Source organism: Pyrus communis, chromosome 16, assembly GCF_041283825.1.
Source record: "Pyrus communis isolate YQ-2024b chromosome 16, ASM4128382v1, whole genome shotgun sequence".
NCBI lineage: Eukaryota > Viridiplantae > Streptophyta > Magnoliopsida > Rosales > Rosaceae > Pyrus > Pyrus communis.
In genome coordinates, this window is record NC_142580.1 from 6,877,739 (window position 1) to 6,901,522 (window position 23,784).

The 23,784-nt window shown below is 39.6% G+C and overlaps 2 protein-coding genes and 2 pseudogenes across 3 annotated transcripts; 2 read left to right on the top strand and 2 right to left on the bottom strand.

Annotated features, from left to right (window-relative positions):
• Positions 1-2,510: 2,510 nt before the first annotated feature.
• Positions 2,511-3,793, bottom strand: LOC137732593 (geraniol 8-hydroxylase pseudogene; annotated as a pseudogene).
• Positions 3,794-3,893: 100 nt separating this feature from the next.
• Positions 3,894-6,078, bottom strand: LOC137732236 (geraniol 8-hydroxylase-like). The gene is made up of 2 exons (XM_088688036.1): positions 5,110-6,078; positions 3,894-4,773 (listed from the first exon to the last, which is right to left on the bottom strand). Exons 1-2 carry the CDS (start codon positions 6,016-6,018, stop codon positions 4,174-4,176), a joined length of 1,509 nt encoding a protein of 502 aa, XP_088544162.1. The 5' UTR covers positions 6,019-6,078; the 3' UTR covers positions 3,894-4,173.
• A 6,103-nt stretch (positions 6,079-12,181) lies between these two features.
• LOC148689891 (uncharacterized) lies at positions 12,182-15,194 on the top strand (annotated as a pseudogene). The gene is made up of 3 exons (XR_015957646.1): positions 12,182-12,878; positions 13,200-13,413; positions 13,939-15,194. The product of XR_015957646.1 is annotated as an uncharacterized LOC148689891 (transcript).
• A 4,507-nt stretch (positions 15,195-19,701) lies between these two features.
• Positions 19,702-21,458, top strand: LOC148689892 (uncharacterized). The gene is made up of 2 exons (XM_088687915.1): positions 19,702-20,843; positions 21,154-21,458. Exons 1-2 carry the CDS (start codon positions 19,781-19,783, stop codon positions 21,189-21,191), a joined length of 1,101 nt encoding a protein of 366 aa, XP_088544041.1. The 5' UTR covers positions 19,702-19,780; the 3' UTR covers positions 21,192-21,458.
• The last annotated feature ends 2,326 nt before the right edge of the window (positions 21,459-23,784 follow it).

Sequence of the window (23,784 nt, forward strand, 5' to 3'; positions counted from 1 at the left end):
AAGGAATCTGGAAATGATCCCCTTCCATTTCCTTCAAGATATAGTTTAAGAAGTCAAACATGTTAACTATTATTATGCAGTTAATGTAAGGGTGATCATCACTTTAAATTATTTAATAAACAATATATAATGTGATTATTAATGATTTAATTATTATTTAAGTGTTAATTAATGTATTTATTTTTTATTATTAGTGACATATCACATGATTTACAAACTGGTGAGACGTGGTTCTTTCATAACCACATCAAGCAAATTACGTGATATGAAAATTTGACCTCTTTATTATTTTAAAAACATTTAAAAGTCATAAATGTGGACAAAGAGATAAATTTTTGTTTTTCTTTATAAAGAGATCATTTAAATTAAGGAAAACTAACGTAAAGTTCATAAAAAAACTTCCCTTCTAATGAAAAACACTTTTAAAAGGTATAGTGAATAGTATCAGAGAAAAGTATAAATGTGATTTTTTATTAAAAATAATGTACCCGAAGTGTTTTGTTAAACCTTCCTTTAAATTAAATTACTGTGAACATCCATCACCAAACTTTTTACTTTGTCTTTTTTTGTTGAAAACCTGAATGTCCAGTCTCTCATTAAGTAGAAACTAGAAATAGAAGGGAAGGTAAGGCTTCAGTCAACAAATTAAAGGAGTTGTTGAGCTACCAGTCAACTTACCTGTAGGAATCGCTTTTGTTCACTAGGCTTTAAACTCCGGTTGGAATTCTATGGCTAGAGTAATTCTTCAATATGGAGGGCCTGCATTCGGTGCGCCTTGTCCTAGACAACAAGGGTGTATACAAGTATGGTGTCTGAGCACATACATACAAAAACAATTACAAAATATCAATGTTGAAGCACACAAGCATGCATTTGCTCCCACTTCCTCCCCATATTCTTTATATAATCCCACAAAAAATTACAATATATATTAGGGGTGCAACTCGGGTGGGTTAGGCGGGTTGGAAGGTCAGTCCAATCCTAACCCGACTTTTACAATTCGGGATTGGGTTCGGGTTGGGTTTTAATCGGATTCATTTGGGCTCGGATTTAATTGGATTTGAGTTTACTTAGGTTGGGTTCGGGTTGCCCAACTTTTTCAAGTTTTATTCGGGTTCATGCAAAGTTTGAATTAAAATACAAGAAATACCAAAGCTAGTACCCTAAAAAAAAAAAAAAAATAATAAAAAAAAAAAAAAAAGAAGAAGACTTCATTGTCCAAAGCTAGTACCCAACTCAAGTCTTGTCCCTTGAAGCTCCTGCAGAAAAACAAAGCTAGTACCCAACTGGACATAGATTACAAGCCTCCTTCGAGCAAAAATCAAAGTGTGGCTGCCAGAAAAACAATTGCTTTCTGCAACTCATGCACTTTTCTATCATAATCCATCAAAAGTCACTAATGAATCCTCCATGAAGGTGCAAAGGTCATTGAGAAGCATGTTGCACAGCTCAACCCAATTGGGTTTGGTTAATCGGGTTAGGTTGGGTTGAGTTGGGTTGGGCTGGGCAAATGATCAACCCAACTCAACCCAATAAATGAACAGGTTGAAATTGGGTTGGGTTCGGGTAGGTTATAATTAAAAAAAAACTCGCTTGTTTGGGTTTAAAGTCGGGTTGGACATGGACGGGTTTGGGTTGGCCCAACCCAAGTTGCACCCCTAATATATATATATGTATGTATGTATATTTCCTTTTCGTTGAGGGATCAGAAACGAATTTTTTTCAACAATTCAAACTGTCTATGTCTAAGTACATTATTCACAGATCATCTTTGCAAAAAATTAGACAAATCTAAAACCATTAAAACATCCAATTGTAATGAAGAAAATAGATGAATACAGTTTTCCAAAGAAACAGTAATATGACTATTATTTAATCTAAATGATCAAATTATTGGATTTTGCTGATTTTTTTTGTAGAGATTATCTTTGAGAAATACCTAAAAGATGAACAGTTGAATCACAAAATACCAAGATCTCTATTCTAAATTTATGTAACCAATTTAACTAAATCCATGTCTCTACAAGCATGATTCTTATTAAGAGTAAAAATTAGGGTGAAGTGTCGATTTAGTCCCTGAACTATCACCTTAGTAAAAATTAGGTCCCTGAATTATTTTTTTCGATAAAATAAGTCCCTAAATTCATTCAAAATTGCTAATTTCATCCCTAATATTGTATTCAAAGCTAATTTATCCACTTTTTCGCCAATTTAAGTCACTTATTGACACACTTTAAAGGGTAATACCATCATTTTCTCGCCTATAAGCCATTAACACTTCATATAGGTTGCCAATCTAATATCTAATTTACCTCCCAAAGTTAACTCCATACACTATTTCTTTATGTAAAATTACTAATCTACCTTCAATGTGTATCACATGCAAGTAACAGGACTTAAATTGACGGAAATTTGAATATAGTAACTTCGAATCTAATATGAGGGATGTAGTTGGCAGATTTTTATAATTCAAGGACTAATTTTTCTGAAAAATTAGTTTAGAGACCTAATTTTCACTCATGTGATAAATTATGGATTAAATTGGTAGTTCACCCCAAAAATTATATGGTAGAAACATGAAAGTAGATATGAAGCTGGGTTCTTCTATATTTCTATAACATGGGAACAACTGAGAGGTTGAGCTTTCTGTAAACTGAGGCCAAACTTTTAATCCATGTTCATGATCTCTGGTGTAACTCCATCTTCAAGCTTCCATTTATCGAAGCAGTTAATAAGCGAACCCAACATCAAGTTCACCATTCTCATTGCCAATGGCCAGCCAGGACACATTCTCCTCCCACACCAAACGGGATAAGCTCAAAGTTCTGGCCGGTTACATCAATTTCCAATCCTAGAAACCTCTCTGGCACGAATGAGTCCGGGTTGTCCCAAATTCCAGGATCTCTTCCTATGGCCCATGCATTGACAAACACTTGTGCACCCTTTGGTACAACGTACCCGCCGATTTCAACGTCTGTTTCGGCTTTTCGGGGAAGTAGTAAAGGTGCTGCTGGGTACAAACGGAAGGTCTCTTTTATTATTGCTTGTAAGTAAGGAAGTCGAGCAACGTCGGATTCCTCAACCGGTTTTCCTTTCCTGATGACCTGCTTCAACTCCGCTTGAGCTTTTGACAGCTTTTCCAGGTTGCGGAGTAGCTCAGCCATTGCCCATTCCAATGTGGAGGATGTTGTATCTGTTCCGGCAGTAAATAAGCCCTGTAATGAACGATTAAAGAGAAGTGGAAAGTCATTTGTCCAACATACTTATTGAAGAAGCACTACAAGAAAAACGAGTATGTGACAAGTGACAAGCCTAAAGATCACTTAATTTGTATGTAACAAAATCAAAATCGTGACATTGTACACAGTATGATCACCACATAGAGATATTCAGAAGATCTCCATCAGGGTGGATCCACTAAGGGGCAGAGTGGGTTAGACCCTCTTAACTATGACAAATCGCCGTGGAAGTCCTAAGTGCTACCACTTTAAAGCTTAGAGTTTCCATTGAAACATTGTCCTCCAACTGCTTGATGAAATGCTCAATGAACTTTGGGTAGGACATGTTGTGTTCAACTCTTTTGTTGCCGATTCGCAGCTTTGCACGCAAGAAAACCAAGTCATTTTATATATATATTTTTTTTAATAATAAGATTTGGCTACTGAAATAGAAAAACTTAAGCTTTTAGTCTAGGCATATATAAAACTCAAATCTTTAAAATCCTAGATCTTAAAATTTTCAATTTTTTTTTTTTTTTTTTTTTTGTATTGATGATAAAGTTATAATACAACATTTTTAAATATGAATTGCACCGTGAACGATTGTCACTTGTAATGAATAATTGTAGTTTATAATGTTATTTGTTTCATGAATTATGAATGATGAACTCATAATTTGATTGTTAAAGCTATTTATTTTCTGAATAAATATTTGTAAATTTTTACAGGTGATCACTGGGGCAGGCCTTAGGTGAGCACCCGTCCTAGTGTGCAATGGAGGTCACTAACCTAGGTCATGAGCCTTCTTGATCGCTCATTGATCCCATCCAGGTAATTATTTGTAGGATCCCACACGTTTCAATTATATAACTTACATAAACCTGTCCCCCACCCCCTCCCCCAACGCTTCCCCGATGTGAGACTTATATCTATACGTTTCAACAATACTAATCACTTAGTTGGGAACAGCTCTTAGAGGCTGAGCCATCTGTAAGGTCAACCCAAACCTCTCCTCCATGTTCATGGTCTCTGGTACAACTTCATCTTCAAGCTTCCAATCAAATGAGTTAATAAGTGACCCCAACATCAAGTGTAACATCCGCATTGCCAACGGCAGCCCAGGACATATTCTCCTCCCACCACCAAAAGGAATAAGCTCGAGATTCCGGCCTAAAACATCAATTTCCGACCCCAAGAACCTCTCCGGCTCAAATGAGTTGGGACTGTCCCAAATGCTAGGGTCTCTGCCTATGGCCCATGCATTGACAAACACTTGTGCACCCTTTGGTACAATGTACCCGCAGATCTCTATATCTTTTTCGGCCTTTCGAGGTAGTAGTAACGGCACTGCTGGGTGCAACCGGAAGGTTTCTTTGATTATTGCTTGTAAGTAAGGGAGTCCAGCTATGTCTGATTCTTCAACTGGTTTTCCTTTGCCAATGACTTGATCCAGCTCTTCTTGAGCTTTCGATAGTTTTTTCGGGTTGTGTAGTAGCTCAGCCATTGCCCATTCCAGTGTAGATGAAGTTGTATCTGTGCCCGCAGCAAATATAACCTATATATTCACAAGTTGTAGCAACACACCATTGTAATGAATAACCAAAAACAAATGGTTACTGGCGTAGTTTACATGCCACTAATCATAATGGACTCTCCTACACGCTGTCAATTAACTAGTTGGTCTAGTGACATTCGTTAGTCAGTGAGGGTTGGCTTAGAATACTTAGTAGTGCATGCTAGCTATTTTGTGAGATTAGAGGGTTCTGAGGTTCTGAGTTCAAATTTTCATGAACGAAAATGTTATTGTGATGTTGAATAAATGAAAGATACTACACTAGTAGAGAACATTTTACGGTAAATAATATAGAGTAGGTAGGGAGGAGGGACTAACCAGAAACAGGTGTTCCATTTTGGTCTTGTCCATTTCCTCACAATTCACTTCACTGATGCTTAAAAGGGTATCCAACATGTCATCCCTTTTGACATAATCATGAGCTTTCCTCGATTCTAACCTTTGTGCAATGATTTGGTCGAAGAGTTGTTCCATCTTGAAGAAGTGATTAGTCATCCGCCGCTGAATGCCTTGGGGGTCAAGTTTTGCAAGCACAGGAAAGTAGTCCCCCAAATTTGGCTTCCCGGCCTCCTCCATCAAACCCCACACAGTCTTCTTAAACTCTTTAGCTGTCTCACTCCTCGGATCGGCTAAATCCATAGAGAACATCGTACGCGATAACAAATTCAGTGTCGTACTAAAAGCAGCCCTGCCAATCTCTATTGCATTGCCCTTTACCTTACTTGCATTGACATCAGCTATGAGCTCCTGGACTTTTTTGTGCCGGTTGGCTTTCCTTGCGTTGAGAACGTTTACTGCGAACAATTGGGAGTTGCATATTTTTCGGAGGCTTCTCCATTTGGCTGAAGCCGGTATCCAGGGCAAGCTGTGCTCTCCCATGTAGCAGGCTCGGACTGCACTGGGGACCGTTCGATTGCATAAGAATTCGTCGTGCGTTCGTAGAACTTCTTTCGCCGCGGTTGATGAAGAAATGACCACGGTTGTTACTTGGCCGAGTTGCAAAGTGATTACGGGGCCATAGATTTGGGAGAGCTTAGTAAGAGAGAGATGGGGTTTGTTTCCAAGCTCTAAGAGATTTCCGATGATGGGAAATGGCTTTGGCCCCGGTGGAAGAACAGGCCTTGTGGAATTGGGATTGGATTTGCTTCTTTTTGCTAATGAATTGAAAGCTTGGATTGTGATCCAGAAGAAAAGGAGAAGACATAGTCCCATAAAACAGAAATCCATCTCTTTTTCTCTCTCTCTCTCTCTCTCTCTCTCTCTGTGGGTGTTTGCGTAATGTGCAAGGATGGGACTATATAGTCCTGTTGGAGCGGTGCTATACATGTCAATGACATTATCAGTCACGTAGACACATTTTAGGAATGGGATAATGAATATGAGGACACATTTTATTTTGAGTTTTTTTATTAAATTCTGATGCATGGTATGTATGAGAATTTAGACAGTTGATTAAAAAAATAAAGAAAATATATTAATGCTCTATTGTTACAATACATGTCATATATCGAAGTATAGTACAAGCTGCGTTTCTTTTCTTGGGAAATGGAGATATGGACAGGTGCCAACTGACCGATCCAAGAGACGAGGGTGATCAATTTGCATATATTATTGAACAAGTGGATGCTGTATCTTTGTACTTGCCTTCTACCATGTTCGACATGTGAGAGTTATTGCACTTGATGGCCCGTGAGGGGTACAGACAATTATTTGTCATACGGACGGTGGAGTTTTCTTTTTTTTCTTTTTTTTTTTAGAACCAAGGCCGAAGCCAAAGAGACAAGGAGGCGGGCAACAACCAGGGAAAGCAAACACAGAGCAGTGATGGGGGAACAAAGGCAAGAGACACTGCAAGGGTGTCAACCCCATCACTACCGTAACAAAATTAAGGAGAACAAGAGAGATCATCCTTATTCAAGACATGCACTAACGAAGATGGGGGATGGTTAACCTGTTAGGATATATATACACGTGTAACAATTGTATTGGAGGACTGCAGAGTTAGTTATATGTGTGCTATATTTATAAGTGAGGTCGGTCACAGTTGGAAGGTAATGAAAAACAGAAAATTTCCCTCCTCTTTCTCTCTCTAAGTTTGTTCTCTCTCTTCGATACGTTTCTTCTCTAGTGTTTTCTCTGTATTACATATATTAGGGTTGTTATCATGGTATCATCGCCGCCAATGGCTAACGCCGTCGTCTGACGATCTTGGTGACCGCTGCTTCCGCTTTCCTTTGTTCCGGTGATCGGTGGAGTTCTGTTGTTTGGTCGTCGTCGGAGGTCTCTGGTTGGAGCTCGTTGTCGTCGTCGGAGTTCTCTAGTTGCCGATCGTTGGTTACTCAAACCCTAGATTTTGGGGATTTCTGGGTCCAGTGGCAACTTGTCGTGGTGGTGAACGGTATTTGTCTCGTTTTCTGCTTTCTTGCTTCTTGTTGTTCGTATTTTTCGTAGATCTGGCTGTGATTTGAAGTGTTGATCAGTTGTTGATCCTTGTCGATTGTTGATTTCTTGTGGAGTTGTTGGTGTGTCGGTTGATTGCTTGTGGATTGTTGAAGGATATTGTTTGTTACGATTTGTTGATTTCTTCGCTATGGTGACTGCTGCTCAATTAGCTCTCACTCAATCGCCTATATCTTCGTTGATACCTAGTGTTGGTAATACTGTGACTGTCAAGTTAGATGATGCTAACTATGTTACTTGGAACTTCCAAATTGAGTTGCTTTTAGAGGGCAATGGTATTATGGGCTTTCTTGATGATTCTATACCTTGTCCTGCAAAACACAATATCATTGAAACTGTTGATGGCAATGTGGTTGATACTTCTTCTGTCACTGATGCTTTCAAAGTTTGGAAAATTCATGACAAAGCATTAATGACGCTTATCACTGCAACCTTGTCTACTGCTGCGTTATCTTGTGTGATTGGGTGTCAAAATTCCAAGGAGATGTGGGATAATTTGAAGGAGAGATTCTCTAGTAGGACTAGAACAAACATTGTGCAGATGAAAATTGATTTACAGAACATTAAGAAATGGGCAGAATCTGTTGATCTTTATCTTCAAAGGATCAAAGATTGCAGGGATCAGCTCGCTGTTGTGGGTGTAGTTATTTCCGATGAAGACATTGTGATTGTTGCTCTTCGAGGTTTACCTCCTGAATATAACACTATTAAGGCGGTTATTCGAGGAAGAGAAAATCTAGTTTCTTTGAAAGAGCTACGATCTCAGTTAAAAGCTGAAGAAGCAACCCTTGAGGAAGTTTTTAAACAGCCACTGATGACTGCCATGTATGCTCATGGTTCTGGTTCTATGTATGAATTAGAAGGATCATCTGGTGTCAAATCTTCTTCTTCTGATACATTCCCTCGTAGTTCATCCTCATGTCAGTTTCCTCCAGGTCCTCAAATGCCTCAAATGGTGCCCGGGGTTCAGATGTCTAACTTTGCTCCAATGTTCTCTTCCCCACAACTGAGTCCACCACCTCAGTACTCACAGTTTCAGCAGTTACCTTTTTCAGGACCATATGCATTTGTCTCTCAAACAGGATCTGGTACATACAATAATTTCAGGGGGAATAATTTCAAGTATAAAGGCAAGGGGAAGAAGTTTCATTCTGGTTTTCAAGGTTCTCAGTCTCAGTCTCAGCCTAATTTTCAGACTTTCAACACTCCAATGTCATCAGTGCCGCCTTATAATCCTATGCTTCTTTGTCAGATTTGTGACAAAAAGGGTCACTCTGCCCTCCATTGTTTTCAACGTGGTTGTCAAATCTGTAATTGGGTTGGTCACACTGCAGCAACATGCTTTGATAGGGGCAGTCCTAATGCTTTATCTCAGCCCATGTATTCTTCACAGTTTCAGGCTCCTGGTGCATCAGTCCAAATATGTTTCTGATCTCCTCACTAAGACCAATATGATGGATAGCAAGCCATGTACTACTCCTTGTCATCCCCATCAGAAATTACTCAACACTGGCAGTTCTTTGTTTCCTGACCCCAGTTTGTATCGGAGTATTGTTGGGGCTCTTCAATATTTGACGTTTACGAGACCGGATATTGCTTATTCCGTGAATCAAGTCTGTCAGTTCATGCAATCACCTCTGGAAAGTCACTTTGTTGCTGTCAAACGCATTTTGAGATATCTCAGAGGAACCATGAATCTTGGGTTATGTTTTCGACCGAGTTCCTTGACTATTAACGCATACACCGATGCTGATTGGGCTGGTGATCCCAATGACAAACGGTCAACCACAGGTTTTGTAGTGTTTTTGGGATGTAATCCCATCTCCTGGAGTTCAAAGAAACAGCACACTGTTAGTCGATCCTCCACTGAAGCTGAATACCGAGCTATGGCTACTACGACTGCAGAAGTTGTATGGTTGCAGCAATTGCTCTTTGATTTACATCTTACTTGTCCTGATATTCCTCTGCTTCACTGTGACAACATATCTGCAATGGCATTAGCTACAAATCCAGTCTTTCATTCCAAAGCCAAGCACATAGAAATCGACTGTCACTTCGTTCGTGAACGTGTTCAACAAGGTTCCATTGTTCTGCAGTTTGTCGCATCTGCTGACCAACATGCTGATATACTTACCAAGGGCTTGTGTTTGCCTTTGTTTAGTTCTCATTGTAACAATCTTATGCTTGGTTGTTCCTCGCATAAGCTTGAGGGGGAATGTTAGGATATATATACACGTGTAACAATTGTATTGGAGGACTGCAGAGTTAGTTATATGTGTGCTGTATTTATAAGTGAGGTCGGTCACAGTTGGAAGGTAATGAAAAACAGAAAATTTCCCTCCTCTTTCTCTCTCTAAGTTTGTTCTCTCTCTTCGATACGTTTCTTCTCTAGTGTTTTCTCTGTATTACATATATTAGGGTTGTTATCATAACCCAGGAGGAACCGCACATATCCGTATTAGACCTTGACGCCACCGGTACGCCGCCATATTGGCTAATCTCGAAACCCAAGACCAGTGGCATCTCTGAAAGACATCCGTAAGCCTCAAAATCCTTGTCAACATAGGGAACGCCTCCCAGTTGCTAGAAGAAATATCATTCAACAAACAAGAAATGTTCTCCTTGGAGTCCGACTCCACAACAATTTGCTGCATATATTAAACGTAAAACTTTCAATTTTCTTTCAGATATTAAACTTTAACTTTTCTTCTAGATAGTTTTTTTTAAAAGCAGTTTCAATTATTTAAAAGTACTTATCAAACGAGCATGTGTTTCCGATCACGACAATTGGCATGAGCAAATGTTGAGTTTTTTCTTACATTAAAAAATTAAGTAACTTTATATGTGCTTATAAAGATTATATTATTTCCCCTATAGCCAATTAATCTTGAATTGAAACCTCAACTTCCTTAATTGTTATTTAACTGGTGCAAGGCCAAATTATCAAGTCAATTAGCGAGCAATCTTGCTTTATAGCGTTCAATAAAAAAGAGTGGTGTTATTCACAAACCCTCTCCCACACTCTCTTAATCTCTAACCATCTATTAGAATGAGTTTAAAAAAATCAATGAACAAAAATTAACAAGGATATGTAAGAGTTAACCACTTGAAGTAATCATATTCATAAGATTATATCTATTTCCTACCTCAAGGGTAAATTCGAAACCAAAATCCATAAATTACAGGGGGCATGTAAATTTCGCTCTTTCAAAGTAATAAAACAAAGGGTAAATGACAAAAAACTACCTCAACTATTGGTCTGACGACACTTTCATATCTGATCTTTTAAAAATGACAGTGTCATACCTCATCTTACAAATTTGTGCCAATGTCAGACCTCCGTCAGTTATTCTATTACTTTTTCTGTTAAATGCTAACGTGGTCAGACACAGGACCTACTCACTAATCCAACTGGATTAAAAAATAATTAAATATTCAAAAATTGAAAAAATTAAAAATTAAAAAACTAAACAAATAAAAAATGTCTAGGGATGTCGGCTTTCCTTTCTTCCACCCGCACCAACCCTCTCTCTCTTCTCTTTATCTTCTCCCACATCTCTCTCCCACTCTAACTCCCTCTTCTCTCTGCACCACCAGCGCTAACCAACCCTTCTCTCTCTCTTCTCTTTATCTTCTCTTGCATCTCTCTCCCACTCTAACTCCCTCTTCTCTCTGCAACCGCCAGCGCCGACCAACCCTTCTTTCTCTCTTCTTATCTTCTTCCGCATCTCTCTCCCACTCTAACTCCTTCTTCTCTCTGCAACCATCGACGTCGACCAACCCTTCTCTCTCTCTCTCTCTTCTCTTTATCTTCTCCCGCATCTCTATCCCACTTTAACTCCCTCTTCTATCTGCACCACTGGCGCCTACCAACCATTCTCTTTCTCTTCTCTTTATCTTCTCTAGCACTCTAACTCCCTCTTCTCTCTGCATCCACCGGCGCCGACCAACCCTTCTCTCTCTATCTCTTCTCTTTATCTTCTCTCGCATCTCTCTCCCACTCTAACTCCCTCTTCTCTCTGCACCACCGGCGCCGACCAACCCTTCTCTCTCTTCTCTTTATCTTCTCTCGTATCTCTTTCCCACTCTAACTCCCTCTTCTCTCCGCAACCACCGGCGCCGACCAACCCTTCTTTCTCTATTCTTTTTATCTTCCCACGCATCTCTCTCCCACTCTAACTCCTTCTTCTCTCTGCAACCACAGGCGCCGACCAACCCTTCTCTCTCTTCTTTTTATCTTCTCCTGCATCTCTTTCCCACCCTCTTCTCTCTGAAACCACCGGCACTGAGGAGGAGAGCAGCAGAGAAAGGGATGAGAAAAAAGGTCTGAAGGCGAAGAGAGCAGAGGTGGGAAGGAGATGAGGGTTTTGACAGTCGAGGGGAAGAGGAAATCGAGAGGTTAGAGGAGGTGTGGGGTCGACAGCGAATCAGACGAATGAGAGAGGTCAAAGGAGGGACTGGGTGGAAAGAAGGTAGAAGGGTGATGGGTGTGTAGGAGGGGAAGGGGATCTGGGTTTGGTATTTTTGTTTTTCTGGTTTTTTTTTTTTTTTTTTTTTTTTGGGTGTGGGATCTAGGTTGGGCTTGATTTTTTTGGTTTCTTCAGTGGGGTGGTGAAGATGGAGGAAGAGAGGCGGCGGTGGGGTGGTGAAGGAAGGTTAGGTATAGGGGGACTAAGGGAGGGATGGGTCGGGTTGGGAGATGGTGGTGAGGGAAGGACGAGTACGAGTGGGGAGAAGGACGGAGGAGGGAGACCGCATCCCAGAGAGAGGAGAAAGAGAAGAGAAAGAGAGAGGAAGGTTGGGGGGACGGGGAAGGGTTTGGTGGTTGTCGAAGAGAAGAAGAAAAAGGGTTGGTGTGGGTGGAAGGGAAGGCCATATCCCTTAGGCCATTTTTTAGTTTTTTTAATTTTTAATTTTTTTTAATTTTTGAATATTTAATTATTAAAAATATATTTTATCATTTTTTAATCCAGTTGGATTAGTGAGTGGGTCCTGTCTCTGGCTACATCAGCATTTAACAAAAAAAGTAACAGAAAAACTAACGGGGGTTTGACATTGGCACAAATTCGTAAGATGAGGGATGACATTGTCATTTTTAAAAGATGAGGTATGAAAGTGTCGTCAGACCAATAGTTGAGGTAATTTTTTGTAACTTACCCTAAAACAAAAAGAATAAAACGACGATACAACACTGAAATTTACAACACCGTGGGAGTTAACACTGGTAAACAAAATAGCTTTTGCTCTTCCACAAAAACCTAAAAGGTTTGCTCATCTTTCTTCTTAAGAAGGATTTGCATAACGGCTTTGGTTCCGGAACAGACATGGGCTTGTCTTTCGACCAACAGATGCACCTCCGGCTCAGGAGGTGCTTGGTCTCTTTGTCTCTGCTCACGGAACAGCCTTAACAGCTTTTGAGCCTTTTCTTTTCCTCTTGATGTGCCATTGACGGAAATAGACACCAATGCCGGAATCACCCCTTCCTTGAGGACCATCTGACTGCATTTCTCACTCCCCTTACACAACATATAGGGACATGAGACAGCTTGCTCCTGCTCAATAGGTTGTTCAGCCTCCAAAATTGTTGCTAGGACACTGATAAGACTCGACTTCGACATCATTTCATTGTAAGTTCTATATTAGAGCAAACACTTTGGTTGTTTGATTAAAGACATTTGGAATGATAAGGAGATTAGGATTGACACTTGTGGTAGACTTATCAGGAGTTGTATTACTTAAAGTTTCAAGTTAAATACATTCTCGATAAAATTTTAGGTACCATTGTCTTGATGTCTGCTGTAATCCAATTGTCTATTTTTGGACTCGAGATGACTTGTTTGAAAATCCCAAGATCACTAAACTCTGATAAATTAAAATCTGTCTCTACCAAATACACAAAATATGATGAGAATGTTGACTTTCTTACGCTATTTGATTTCCCAAAACAGTGGAACATTACCGACTGCCAAAATTGTTGACTCCAGTCGGTCGTTACTGCCATTCACAGCTGCTTCACCCACACGTCTTTGCTGATTTCCTGCATGCGGTTCACTGTCTAACAACACCTCAATTTCAGTGTCACGCTTCAGTTGGTGGTCATTGCCACTTGAAACTCCTTCCTCCACGTGCCTTGTATGCTGACGAATTTGCTGCTCACCACAGGTAAGTGGTTAAGTTGATAATTGTGAATAAGTTTTTCCGTTGCATAATTTACTTACATTTGGTATCAGAGCCCTTCACATATCATTTAACCTTATGTTGAAGGCATCAAGAAATTTTTCCTTGTCTCGCAGGTTACAGAACTGGTAGTGTATCATTAGGGAAATATATATGAACACGATCAAGTGATAGCTAAAGCTATCCTTGATCATAAAGACATATTTTCATTCATATATACAACCAGTGATGGTGTTTAAATTCAAGACATGATCACTGGTCATCTAAAGAAGATCATTCTTTCATGCTTAGAATTTAAGCAGTATATCACTTTATATACGAATGTTTGAATCGAATTACTATTATCAAACCACAACGGTTTATAATTTTGATTACAGAAATTCGAATGTTGGTTATAACGGTGATATGATTAAAGAAAGTCTTCACATGTTCATCAATCCAAAGATGTTGAAAAGGTGATTTATAGTCTGGGGATTTACGGATTAATACTTGAACTATGTGCTTTGCCAGTTATGAATCCTAGCTCCATGCACCTTAATACAGTTGAACCACTCACTGGTGTCAACTATAAGAAATGGAAGCAAGATCTTGAGATTGTGCTAGGTGTCATGGATTGGGACTTAGCACTTAGAACTAAAGAGCCCCATACACCAACAGATGGAAGCACCTCAAGTCAGAAGTCTAAGTATGAAAAGTGGCACAAATCAAACAAAATTTCCTTATTGATTATCAAAAGGAGCATGACTGATGTGGTTCGAGGAGCCTTCACAGATGCTACCAATGCAAAGGATTTTCTCAAGTCCATTGAGCAGAAGAACCAAGAGTCACCAAAAACTGAGACAGATGCTACCAATGCAAACGATTTCCTTAAGTCCATTGAAGAAAAGTACCAGGACTCACCAAAAATTGAAACAGGTAATCTCATGAATTCACTAACAACCATGAGACATGATGGCATAGAGAGTGTGTGTGAGTACATTTTAAAAATGGTTGACATCGCTGGAAAACTCAAACCTCTCGAGGTACTAATCCCTGAAACTTTCTTTGGTACATGTGATATTGAGCTCCCTGCCTGATAGTTATATACATCTCAAATTGTCCTACAATGCATTGCGTGAAAAGTGGGATGTGAATGAGTTGATTTCAGTATGTGTGAGTGAAGTGGAAAGGATGAAAAAGTTTGAAAATGAGAAGATTGAGTCTTTGAATTATGTACGAAGTACCACCGAGGCACATACACCCTTAACCACCGATGCTACTAGAAAGAATTCTACCAAAAGGGTTCCCTCTCCTAAAAGAAACACCAAACCTAACAAGCCATCGATTCTCAAACGTTATTTTTGTATAAGGTTTGGCTTGCCACATGAAGAAAGGTAAAAACTTTTTTGCTTGTTTTGAGTCTAATTTAATTGATATACCTAGCATTAAATGGTGGCTTGACTCTAGCTTTTCTATTCATGTTACGAATTTATTGCAGAACTTCATAACAAGGAGAACATCAAATAAGGATGAAGTCAAAGTTTCAGTTTGCAATGGAAGAAGAGTTGAAATCAAAGCTTTAAGAAGTGTTAGGCTAAAGTTAGGATTTGGATTTTGTTTAGAATTAAAAAATATTGTCTATGTGCCTTCCATGAGAAGGAAGTTGATTCCGTTTCAAAGTTAGTTTTGTTGAGTTTTTTATTTTACTATAAATAATATTGGCTTCAACATATTTTACAAAGGCTAGGTCATATGTCAAAACAATGGATGAAGTTATTTGTCAAAAATGATATTTTGCCTCCAATAATTTTTCAATGATTTTGAGTTCTGTGTGGATTATGCTAAGGGAAAAATGACAAGTAGTAGAAAGAAAGGTTCAACAAGAAGCAAAGAAACTTTAGAAATCATCCACACGGACGTTTGTGGTCTTTTTTTCTACACAAACTAACCAGAAACAGGTGTTCCATTTTGTTCTTGTCCATTTCCTCACAACTCACTTCACTGATGCTTAAAAGGGTAGCCAACATGTCATCCCTTTCGACATAATCATGAGCTTTCCTCGATTCCAACCTTTGTGCAATGATTTGGTCGAAGAGTTGTTCCATCTTGAGGAGGTGATTAATCATCCGCCGTTGAATGCCTTGGGGGTCAAGTTTTGCAAGCACAGGAAAGTAGTCCCCCAAATTTGGCTTCCCGGCCTCCTCCATCAAACCCCACACAATCTCCTTAAATTCTTTAGCTGTCTCACTCCTCGGATTTCGCTTAGAGAACATCGTATGCGATAACAAATTCAGTGTCGTATTAAAAGTATTGGATATGTAAGACACCTAAGCAATTGCCACATCAGCAAGTGCTTATTGTGAGGGTTGATTTTAACAGAGTATAGTATAAAAGACTTTTCCCTCTCTCATTACAACCGACTTTGTAAAAACAATTTCTGAGAAATATAAAAGCTTGGGTTTTCGTCTTCATGAAGTTTCTTCCTCTTCAGGTTTGATTTTGATTCTTTGGTGTTCATATGGTATCAGAGCCACATAACAATCAATGCATCTAGTTCTGTTTCGTCTCCTATTCCACATAATTTTGGTTACGGATTCGCTGCTTTAGGCAATTCTAATGGTGGTTTTAACCAGCCATCTCCTAATCAGTTCAATGGTTTTTAGTCATCTAGGAATCATATGGGAAATCAAGGAAATAGATTATATGGGAACAATACCTACAGAGGAAAAGGTAATGGTGGATATAAGTCCAAGTTTAATGGTCCTAAATCTTCCAATGTTTGGTCTGGTAACACTTCAACTAGACAAGAGGTTATTTTAGAGTGCCAAATTTGTTCAAGGAAGGGTCATACTGCAGTCACTTTTTTATACAGGAGTGATAACAATCAAGCATCTCAGGAATGTCAAATTTGTGGCAAGAGGGGTCATATAGCTCTTGATTGCAGACATAGGGGTAACTATGCCTATCAAGGTGCTCCACCTCCTCCATCACTTCATGCCAATTATGCTTCTCAAGATTTTTCCATGCCACTGCCATTTTCTTCTACTCCATCACAAGCTACTTTACCTGGAAGTTTTGGTTATCAAGGTCCTCTATTCAATACTCCAAGTACTCCTCCAGGTTATCCATCTCCTGCAGCCTTTATTCATCAAGGTCAACCTTCTAATGATTTCTCTGGTTTTCAAGGCAACATTATGTCCTCATCAATGAATGCTTTGGCTGCACAACCCTCTTCTGGTGGTCATTCATGGATAGTTGACACATAAGCCTCACATCATACGAGTCCCGATGTCACTATCTTGAATGCAACGGTGCCTTATGATGGAGATAAAAGGATTATGGTTGGCAATGGTGAAGGTTTGCTTTTCAAACATATTGGCATTGGCACATTACATAATAATTCTCATACTCTGCATCTTAAAAATATTTTGCATGTTCCGATGTTACAAGTTAATCTACTCTCTGTGAAGCAACTATGCAAGGACAATAATAGTTGGTTCATCTGTGATGATCTTCAATTTGTGCAGGAGAAGGCAACAGGGGTGGTTCTTTATCAAGGAAAGAGTAACAATGATGAGCTATTTAGAATACCTATACACATGTTTCCAAAGTTGCTCAATCAAGGTGTTTTTCTACCACTGCTCTATTGGGAAAGGCTGTTAAATCCTCATTGTGGCATCTCAGATTGGGGCATCCATCTAATGAGATTTTAGCAGCTATGCTTAGAAATTCTAATATGCCTAGTACTAGTGATGTAAATACTCACACTTGCAGACATTGTCTTAGTGGGAAGATGAGTAGACTTTCATTTCCTGAAAAGATAGACAGGGTTGATGTACCCTTTCACAAAATTCATAGTGATGTTTGGGGTCCTTCACCGGTTGTATCACTTGAGGATTCAGATACTACATGTCTTTTGTTGACGAAGCTACCAGATTTGTATGGATTTTCCCCTTAATGAATAAATCAGAAGTTTTTGCTGCATTTGTAAGGTTTTCTGCCTATGTTGTCAATCAGTTTAATACACAAATTAAAGTTTTGCAGTCTAATGGTGGTGGTGAATTTTTGAACAATAAATTTATGGATTATCTTGCAACCAATGGTATAGTACATATGTTTCTTGTCCTTACACACCACAGCAAAATGGATTAGTGGAAAGGAAACATAGACATGTTGCGGAGACCGCATTAACTATGTTGTCAGCTGCCTCTTTACCACATAAGTTTTGGTATCATGTTGTTGCACATGCAGTATTTTTAATCAATAGGATGCCTACTAAGATTCTTAGGATGGATTCACCTTTTGAGAGGCTTTTTCATACGAAACGTGATATATCTTCTTTGAAAGTATTTGGTTCAGCCATATATCCCTATCTTAGGCCCTATAATGATCACCAACTTCAATCAAGAACTAGCCAGTGTGTGTTTTTGGGGTTTACTTTTGGATACAAAGGTGTTATTTGTTACAATATTGCCACAGAAAGATTGCTAATGTCTAGGCATGTGATTCATGATGAAAACTGTTTTCCTTTTGCTGCTTTGAGGTCTACTTCTAGGTCTCAATGTTCAGAAGTTGGTTCATATCCTAGTTATTCTACACGACCAGTTGTGGTTCATTTGTCTACAGCTTCTTCACCAAATAGTCTCATCTAAATCTGGTATTCAGTCTCATGATGACCCGCTTAATCATGCTTCCCAAGTTTCTTCATCCAAGAGCAGTTCATCACATTCTCCTAGTTCACATAATTTGGTACAGGATTATATTATAGCGGCTCCATCTTCCAGTTCAAATGCTACTCTTTCCCACCCTTCTTCAGTGTTGCATGTCCTATCCCCTCAACAATTATAGGTTGTATTGCCTCCACTTAATTCATCTCGATCTCATGATTTCTTGTCCACTGATGTTCCACATGGTATTCAAACCAGACTGAGAATTGGTGCTATTACGAGGAAAGATTATGCGGCCCTTGCAGCCATTTTTCCTGAAGTTCAATCTTTAATAACCCATGATAGTGACCAATTCTCTGGAGGGTTCACTTTTCTTGCAGATATTAAGGATTCTTCAGAGCCTTCTACATATAAAGTAGATGCTGAACTCCCTCAATGGCAGAAGGCTATGCAAGAAGAGTACGATGCTCTTCAAACCCAAGGTACATGGATCCTTGTACAGTCACCTCCCAATAAAAATGTCATAGGATGTAAATGGGTATATAAATTGAAAAGAAACCCTAATGGTACTATTTCTAGACATAAAGCTAGATTAGTAGCCCAAGGGTTTAGTCAAGAAAAAGGTACGGATTACACGGAGACATTTAGTCATGTAGTTAGACACACTACTATTCGAATGATTTTGGCTTTGGCAGCAACACACAAGTGGTCTCTTAGACAACTTGATGTTAAAAATGCATTTTTACATGGTGAGTTACATGAGGAAGTCTATATCAAACAACCTCAAGGCTTCATTGATTCCACTTAACCTACACATGTTTGTAAACTTGTTAAGTCACTATATGGCCTTAAGCAAGTACCAAGAGCTTGGAATGCCAAATTCATAAGTTATCTGTCAGTTATTGGTTTCAAGGCTTCTCTCTCCAATTCTAGTTTTTTGTGAAAGAAGTGGATCAAGATGTGATTATTTTACTCCTTTATGTAGATGATATTATCATCACAGGATCTAGTACAACCATTGTTCAATCTGTGATTAATAATATTGGTGAAGTGTTTGATCTCAAGTACATGGGCCAACTCACATACTTCTTGGGTCTGCAAATTCAATACAAGTCTAATGGGGATATATTTGTGAATCAAGAGAAGTATGTCAAAGATTTGTTTCATAAAGCAGCCATGGATAATTGCAAACCTTGTAATACTCCTTGTAAACCTCATCATTCTATTCTTGTTGATGAAGGAGAGTTACCAGAACCAACTCTATACAGGAGCCTTGTTGGGGCCTTACAATACCTAACTTTCACACGTCCAAATATTGTTTTTGTTGTCAACAATGTCTGTCAATTCATGAACACACCCACTGATGTTCATCTTGGTTTGGTAAAGAGGATCCTCAGATTTTTGCAGGGTACTATAAAGTGTGGTTTAACTTTTACTTCTGTTAAAATGCTTGAAATAAACATGTTGGAATAATGGTAGGCTAGTCAATTTTCTTGTTCAAAGTTAGGCAAGTTAGGTTAGTCAAGCAAGTTAGGTAAGTTAGGCAAAATTAGGCTTATGTTCTTTTTCTTCCCTATATATATGTTTCATCTTGTAATTGTTTACATCAAGTAAATATACATCAAATTTCAATATGGTATCAGAGCTGTGATCTGAAACCTCTCACTTACAGCTCGAAAGCAGCCACGAGGTCAACCGTTCTAGGCATGGCCTCTCATTCAAAATGGGAAAGTCCTAACCACCCGCTCTATCTCCACCACTCGGATCAACCTGGTGCAATCCTCGTACCACAACCATTGGTGGAAGACAACTACAACACATGGGTTCAATCCATGAGTATGGCCTTAACGGTCAAGAACAAACTTGGTTTTGTTGATGGGACGATCAACAAACCAAGTGAGGATAAGTTTGAGGAGCTGCAGCAATGGAATCGCGGCAACAACTTGGTCAAGACATGGCTACTAGGCTCCATGTCAAAGGAGATTTCAGGGAGTGTCATCAACTACAAGGATGCTCGACAAATGTGGACCGATCTGCAGGAGAGGTTCTCACATGTGAATATAGTTCAGCTGTTCCATGTTGAGAACGAGATCCATGATTGCGTCCAAAGCAATATGAGTGTAAGTTCTTACTTCACTAAACTTAAAAGTTTATGGGATGAACGTGATACTTTGTGTTCCATTCTAGCATGCAGTTGTGGAACAAAGAATGAGATGAACTTATATGTTGAAACTCAGAAAACCATGAAGTTCCTTATGGGACTGAACGAATCGTATGCTACGGTTCGAAGCAATACTCTTCTTCTCGAACCACTGCCTACGGTGAACAAGGCATATGCATTGGTCCTTCGACATGAACGCCAGGCAGAGGTTTCCAATGGGAAAAGCACACAACTAGAAACTGCTGTCTTTGCAGTGAAGAATCTGTCGCGAGAACCTACACCTGAAGACAAGGAGATGCGATGTGCAAAGTGCAATAAAACCAATCACATCACCAAAAATTGTCGTGCACATCTCAAGTGCACTTTTTGCGGATGGAAAGGCCACACCTTCGATTTCTGTCGAAAACGGAAAGCAACCACAGAGACCGAATCCAATCGTCTCTTTTCTTCAAAGGGCAATCAAGTTTCACAAAGTAACAAGCAAGAGACAGTGCCTAATTTCCCGTTCTCTCAGGAGGACTGCAAGCAAATCCTTCAGATGTTGAACAAGAACAAATCATCATTTGCCAATCAAGTCAGTAATCCTCCTAGTCATGAAGAAATTTCAGGTAAAGCCTTCTCTTTTCATGTAAAGGAACCAAAAGTATTTGGATCCTGGACAGTGGTGCCACGGATCACATAGTTTGCAGTCCTAGTCTCCTTACACACTCACGAACTGTTGAAAATCATACAGTTGAACTGCCAGATGGTTCCATTACCAAAGTCACTCACATTGGACAAGTTGTTTTCTCTCATAATCTTATCCTTGAAAATGTCCTATGTGTGCCGTTCTTTAGGTTGAATTTAATATCTATCAGTAAACTAGCCTATGATTCCTTATATGTCACCATTTTCTTCACCCAATTTTGTGTCATTCAGGACCTTCGCTCGGGGAAGATGATTGGGACAGGAACTGAAAGGGATGGACTTTACTACCTCGACCCATCAAAGAAAGGAACATGCAACAATATTCAAACCGTCTCACCAAAGCTTTGGCACCAACGCCTAGGACACCCATCTCATAAAGCCACTTCGTTATTACCTTTATTTAACAATAAGGCTTGTGATTTGGAAAAATGTTTAATTTGCCCATTGGCCAAACAAACAAGATCACCCTTTCCTTTGAGCTCTATTTCTACCAAATCATGTTTTGAATTATTGCATATTGATATTTGGGGTGGTTATCAAGTTGCTTCTATTTCAGGTGCCAAGTATTTCCTTACCATCGTAGATGACTACACTAGAAGCACTTGGGTTTATTTGATGAAACATAAATCTGACACAAAAGACATTTTAGTGGGATTCATTCAAATGATTGAGACTCAATTCAATACCAGAGTTCAAATCATACGAAGTGACAATGGCCCTGAGTTTAAGCTTGAGCAATTTTATGCTCTCAAAGGCATCATACATCAATCTAGTTGTGTCAACACACCACAACAAAATGGTGTTGCCGAACGTAAACACCGACATTTGCTCAATGTTGCTCGGGCTTTGCTCTTTCAAGCTTGTTTGCCAAAACGTTTTTGGGGGGATGCAATCTTAACCTCAGCTTACCTCATCAATAGAACACCCACTCCACTTCTCCAAGGTAAAACACCTTACGAAAAACTGTTTCACAAAGCACCTAACTATTCACATTTAAAGGTTTTTGGTAGTTTATGTTTTGCTTCTACACACGCCCAAAGGCCCTCTAAATTCGACCCCCGTGCAATCCAATGCATTTTTCTTGGGTATCCTTATGGTCAAAAGGGTTATAAATTGTTTGATATAAAACACAATAAGACTTTTGTTTCTAGGGATGTTGTTTTTTTTGAAAATCATTTTCCATTCCAAAATCATACCACTTCCGCTGCCCCGTCTCCATCAAACATTACACCCTCATCCATCACGTTTGACTTGACCTCTCCCATTGAGTCGCACTCAAGCCTTGCACCCGAAGACATAAACACCACCTCTCCCACACTTACCGACATCACACCACCCTCATCTCCTTTACCTACTACAACTCCACCACCAGATACCTTATCAACACTTTCACCACTCTTCCCCACCTCCACATACCCTACACATACTCTACACTCTTCACCACCTCCAACCACTCCATCACCAGACCAACCACCTCCACTCCGTCGTAGCACTCGACCGACCAAAACTTCCACATTTTTGCAGGACTTTCATGTTGAGGTGGCCCTCCCTTCCCGTGTTGCTCCCACATCTTCCACAAGCATGGTCCAGTCATCAGGTACATCTCACCCCATATCTCATTATTTATCTTATGACCATGTATCCCCCACTCACAAAACCTTTCTCACCACCCTCACCATTATCAAAGAACCCACCATTTTTTCGCAGGCTGTTCAGGATCCAAAATGGCGTGACGCCATGCAAAAAGAGATTGTTGCCCTTCATGACAATCGCACTTGGACTCTTGTGCCCTTACCACCTCACAAACATCCCATCGGTTGCAAATGGATCTATAAGGTGAAGCTTAAACCTGACGGCAGTGTTGAACGCTACAAAGCTCGTCTCGTTGCTAAAGGCTACAGTCAAATTGAGGGGCTTGATTATCGGGAAACTTTTGCTCCATTTGCCAAGCTCACCACCGTCCGCGTCCTCCTGAGTATTGCCTCCATACGAGGCTGGCATCTTCATCAACTTGATGTGAACAACGCATTCTTGCATGGTGACTTATACGAGGAGGTTTATATGTCCCTGCCTCCTGGGTTCGGACGAAAGGGGGAGACACGAGTATGCAAATTACACAAATCCATTTATGGTTTAAAACAGGCCTCGAGACAATGGTTTATCAAGCTGTCTAGTGCTCTCAAGACTGCTGGCTTTCATCAATCATGCTCAGATTACTCATTGTTCGTCCGAAACCGTCAAGGCAGTTTCATGGCATTACTTATGTATGTTGATGACGTGATACTTGCAGGTAACAATTTGAGAGAAATTGAAGAGACTAAACTCTTCCTTTCCCAACATTTTAAACTAAAGGATTTGGGAAAACTCAAATACTTTTTGGGGATAGAAGTTGCAAGATCTAAACAAGGGATTGCCTTGTGCCAACGCAAATATGCGTTGGAAATACTAGAAGATGCTGGGTTCCTTAGTGCGAAGCCCTCACGATTACCAATGGAACCAAACCTGTCCCTTACACAAACTGATGGAACGCTCCTACATGATCATTCTTCATACAGGCGACTCGTAGGGAGGCTGATTTACTTAACCATCACGCGACCTGACCTGACTTATGTGGTTAATATGTTGAGCCAATTCATGGACAAGCCACGACAACCACACCTTGAAGCGGTGCATAAGGTTCTCAGGTACATCAAACAATCTCCTGGACAGGGAATTCTTTTGCCTTCTACAGGTTCACTACAACTACAAGCCTTTTGTGATGCTGATTGGGCTCGATGTAAAGACACTAGAAGGTCAATAACCGGTTATTGTATCTTCCTTGGACAAGCACCGATATCTTGGAAAACGAAGAAACAAAACACA

Excerpts from the sequence above, each read along its gene's own strand:
- LOC137732236 (XM_088688036.1), bottom strand. The coding sequence starts at position 6,018 with ATGGATTTCTGTTTTATGGGACTATGTCTTCTCCTTTTCTTCTGGATC. Across the intron at positions 4,774-5,109 it reads AAATGGAACACCTGTTTCTG|GTTATATTTGCTGCGGGCAC; the intron begins GTTAGTCCCTCC and ends GTGAATATATAG.
- LOC148689892 (XM_088687915.1), top strand. The coding sequence starts at position 19,781 with ATGGCCTCTCATTCAAAATGGGAAAGTCCTAACCACCCGCTCTATCTC. Across the intron at positions 20,844-21,153 it reads TAGTCATGAAGAAATTTCAG|GACCTTCGCTCGGGGAAGAT; the intron begins GTAAAGCCTTCT and ends TGTGTCATTCAG.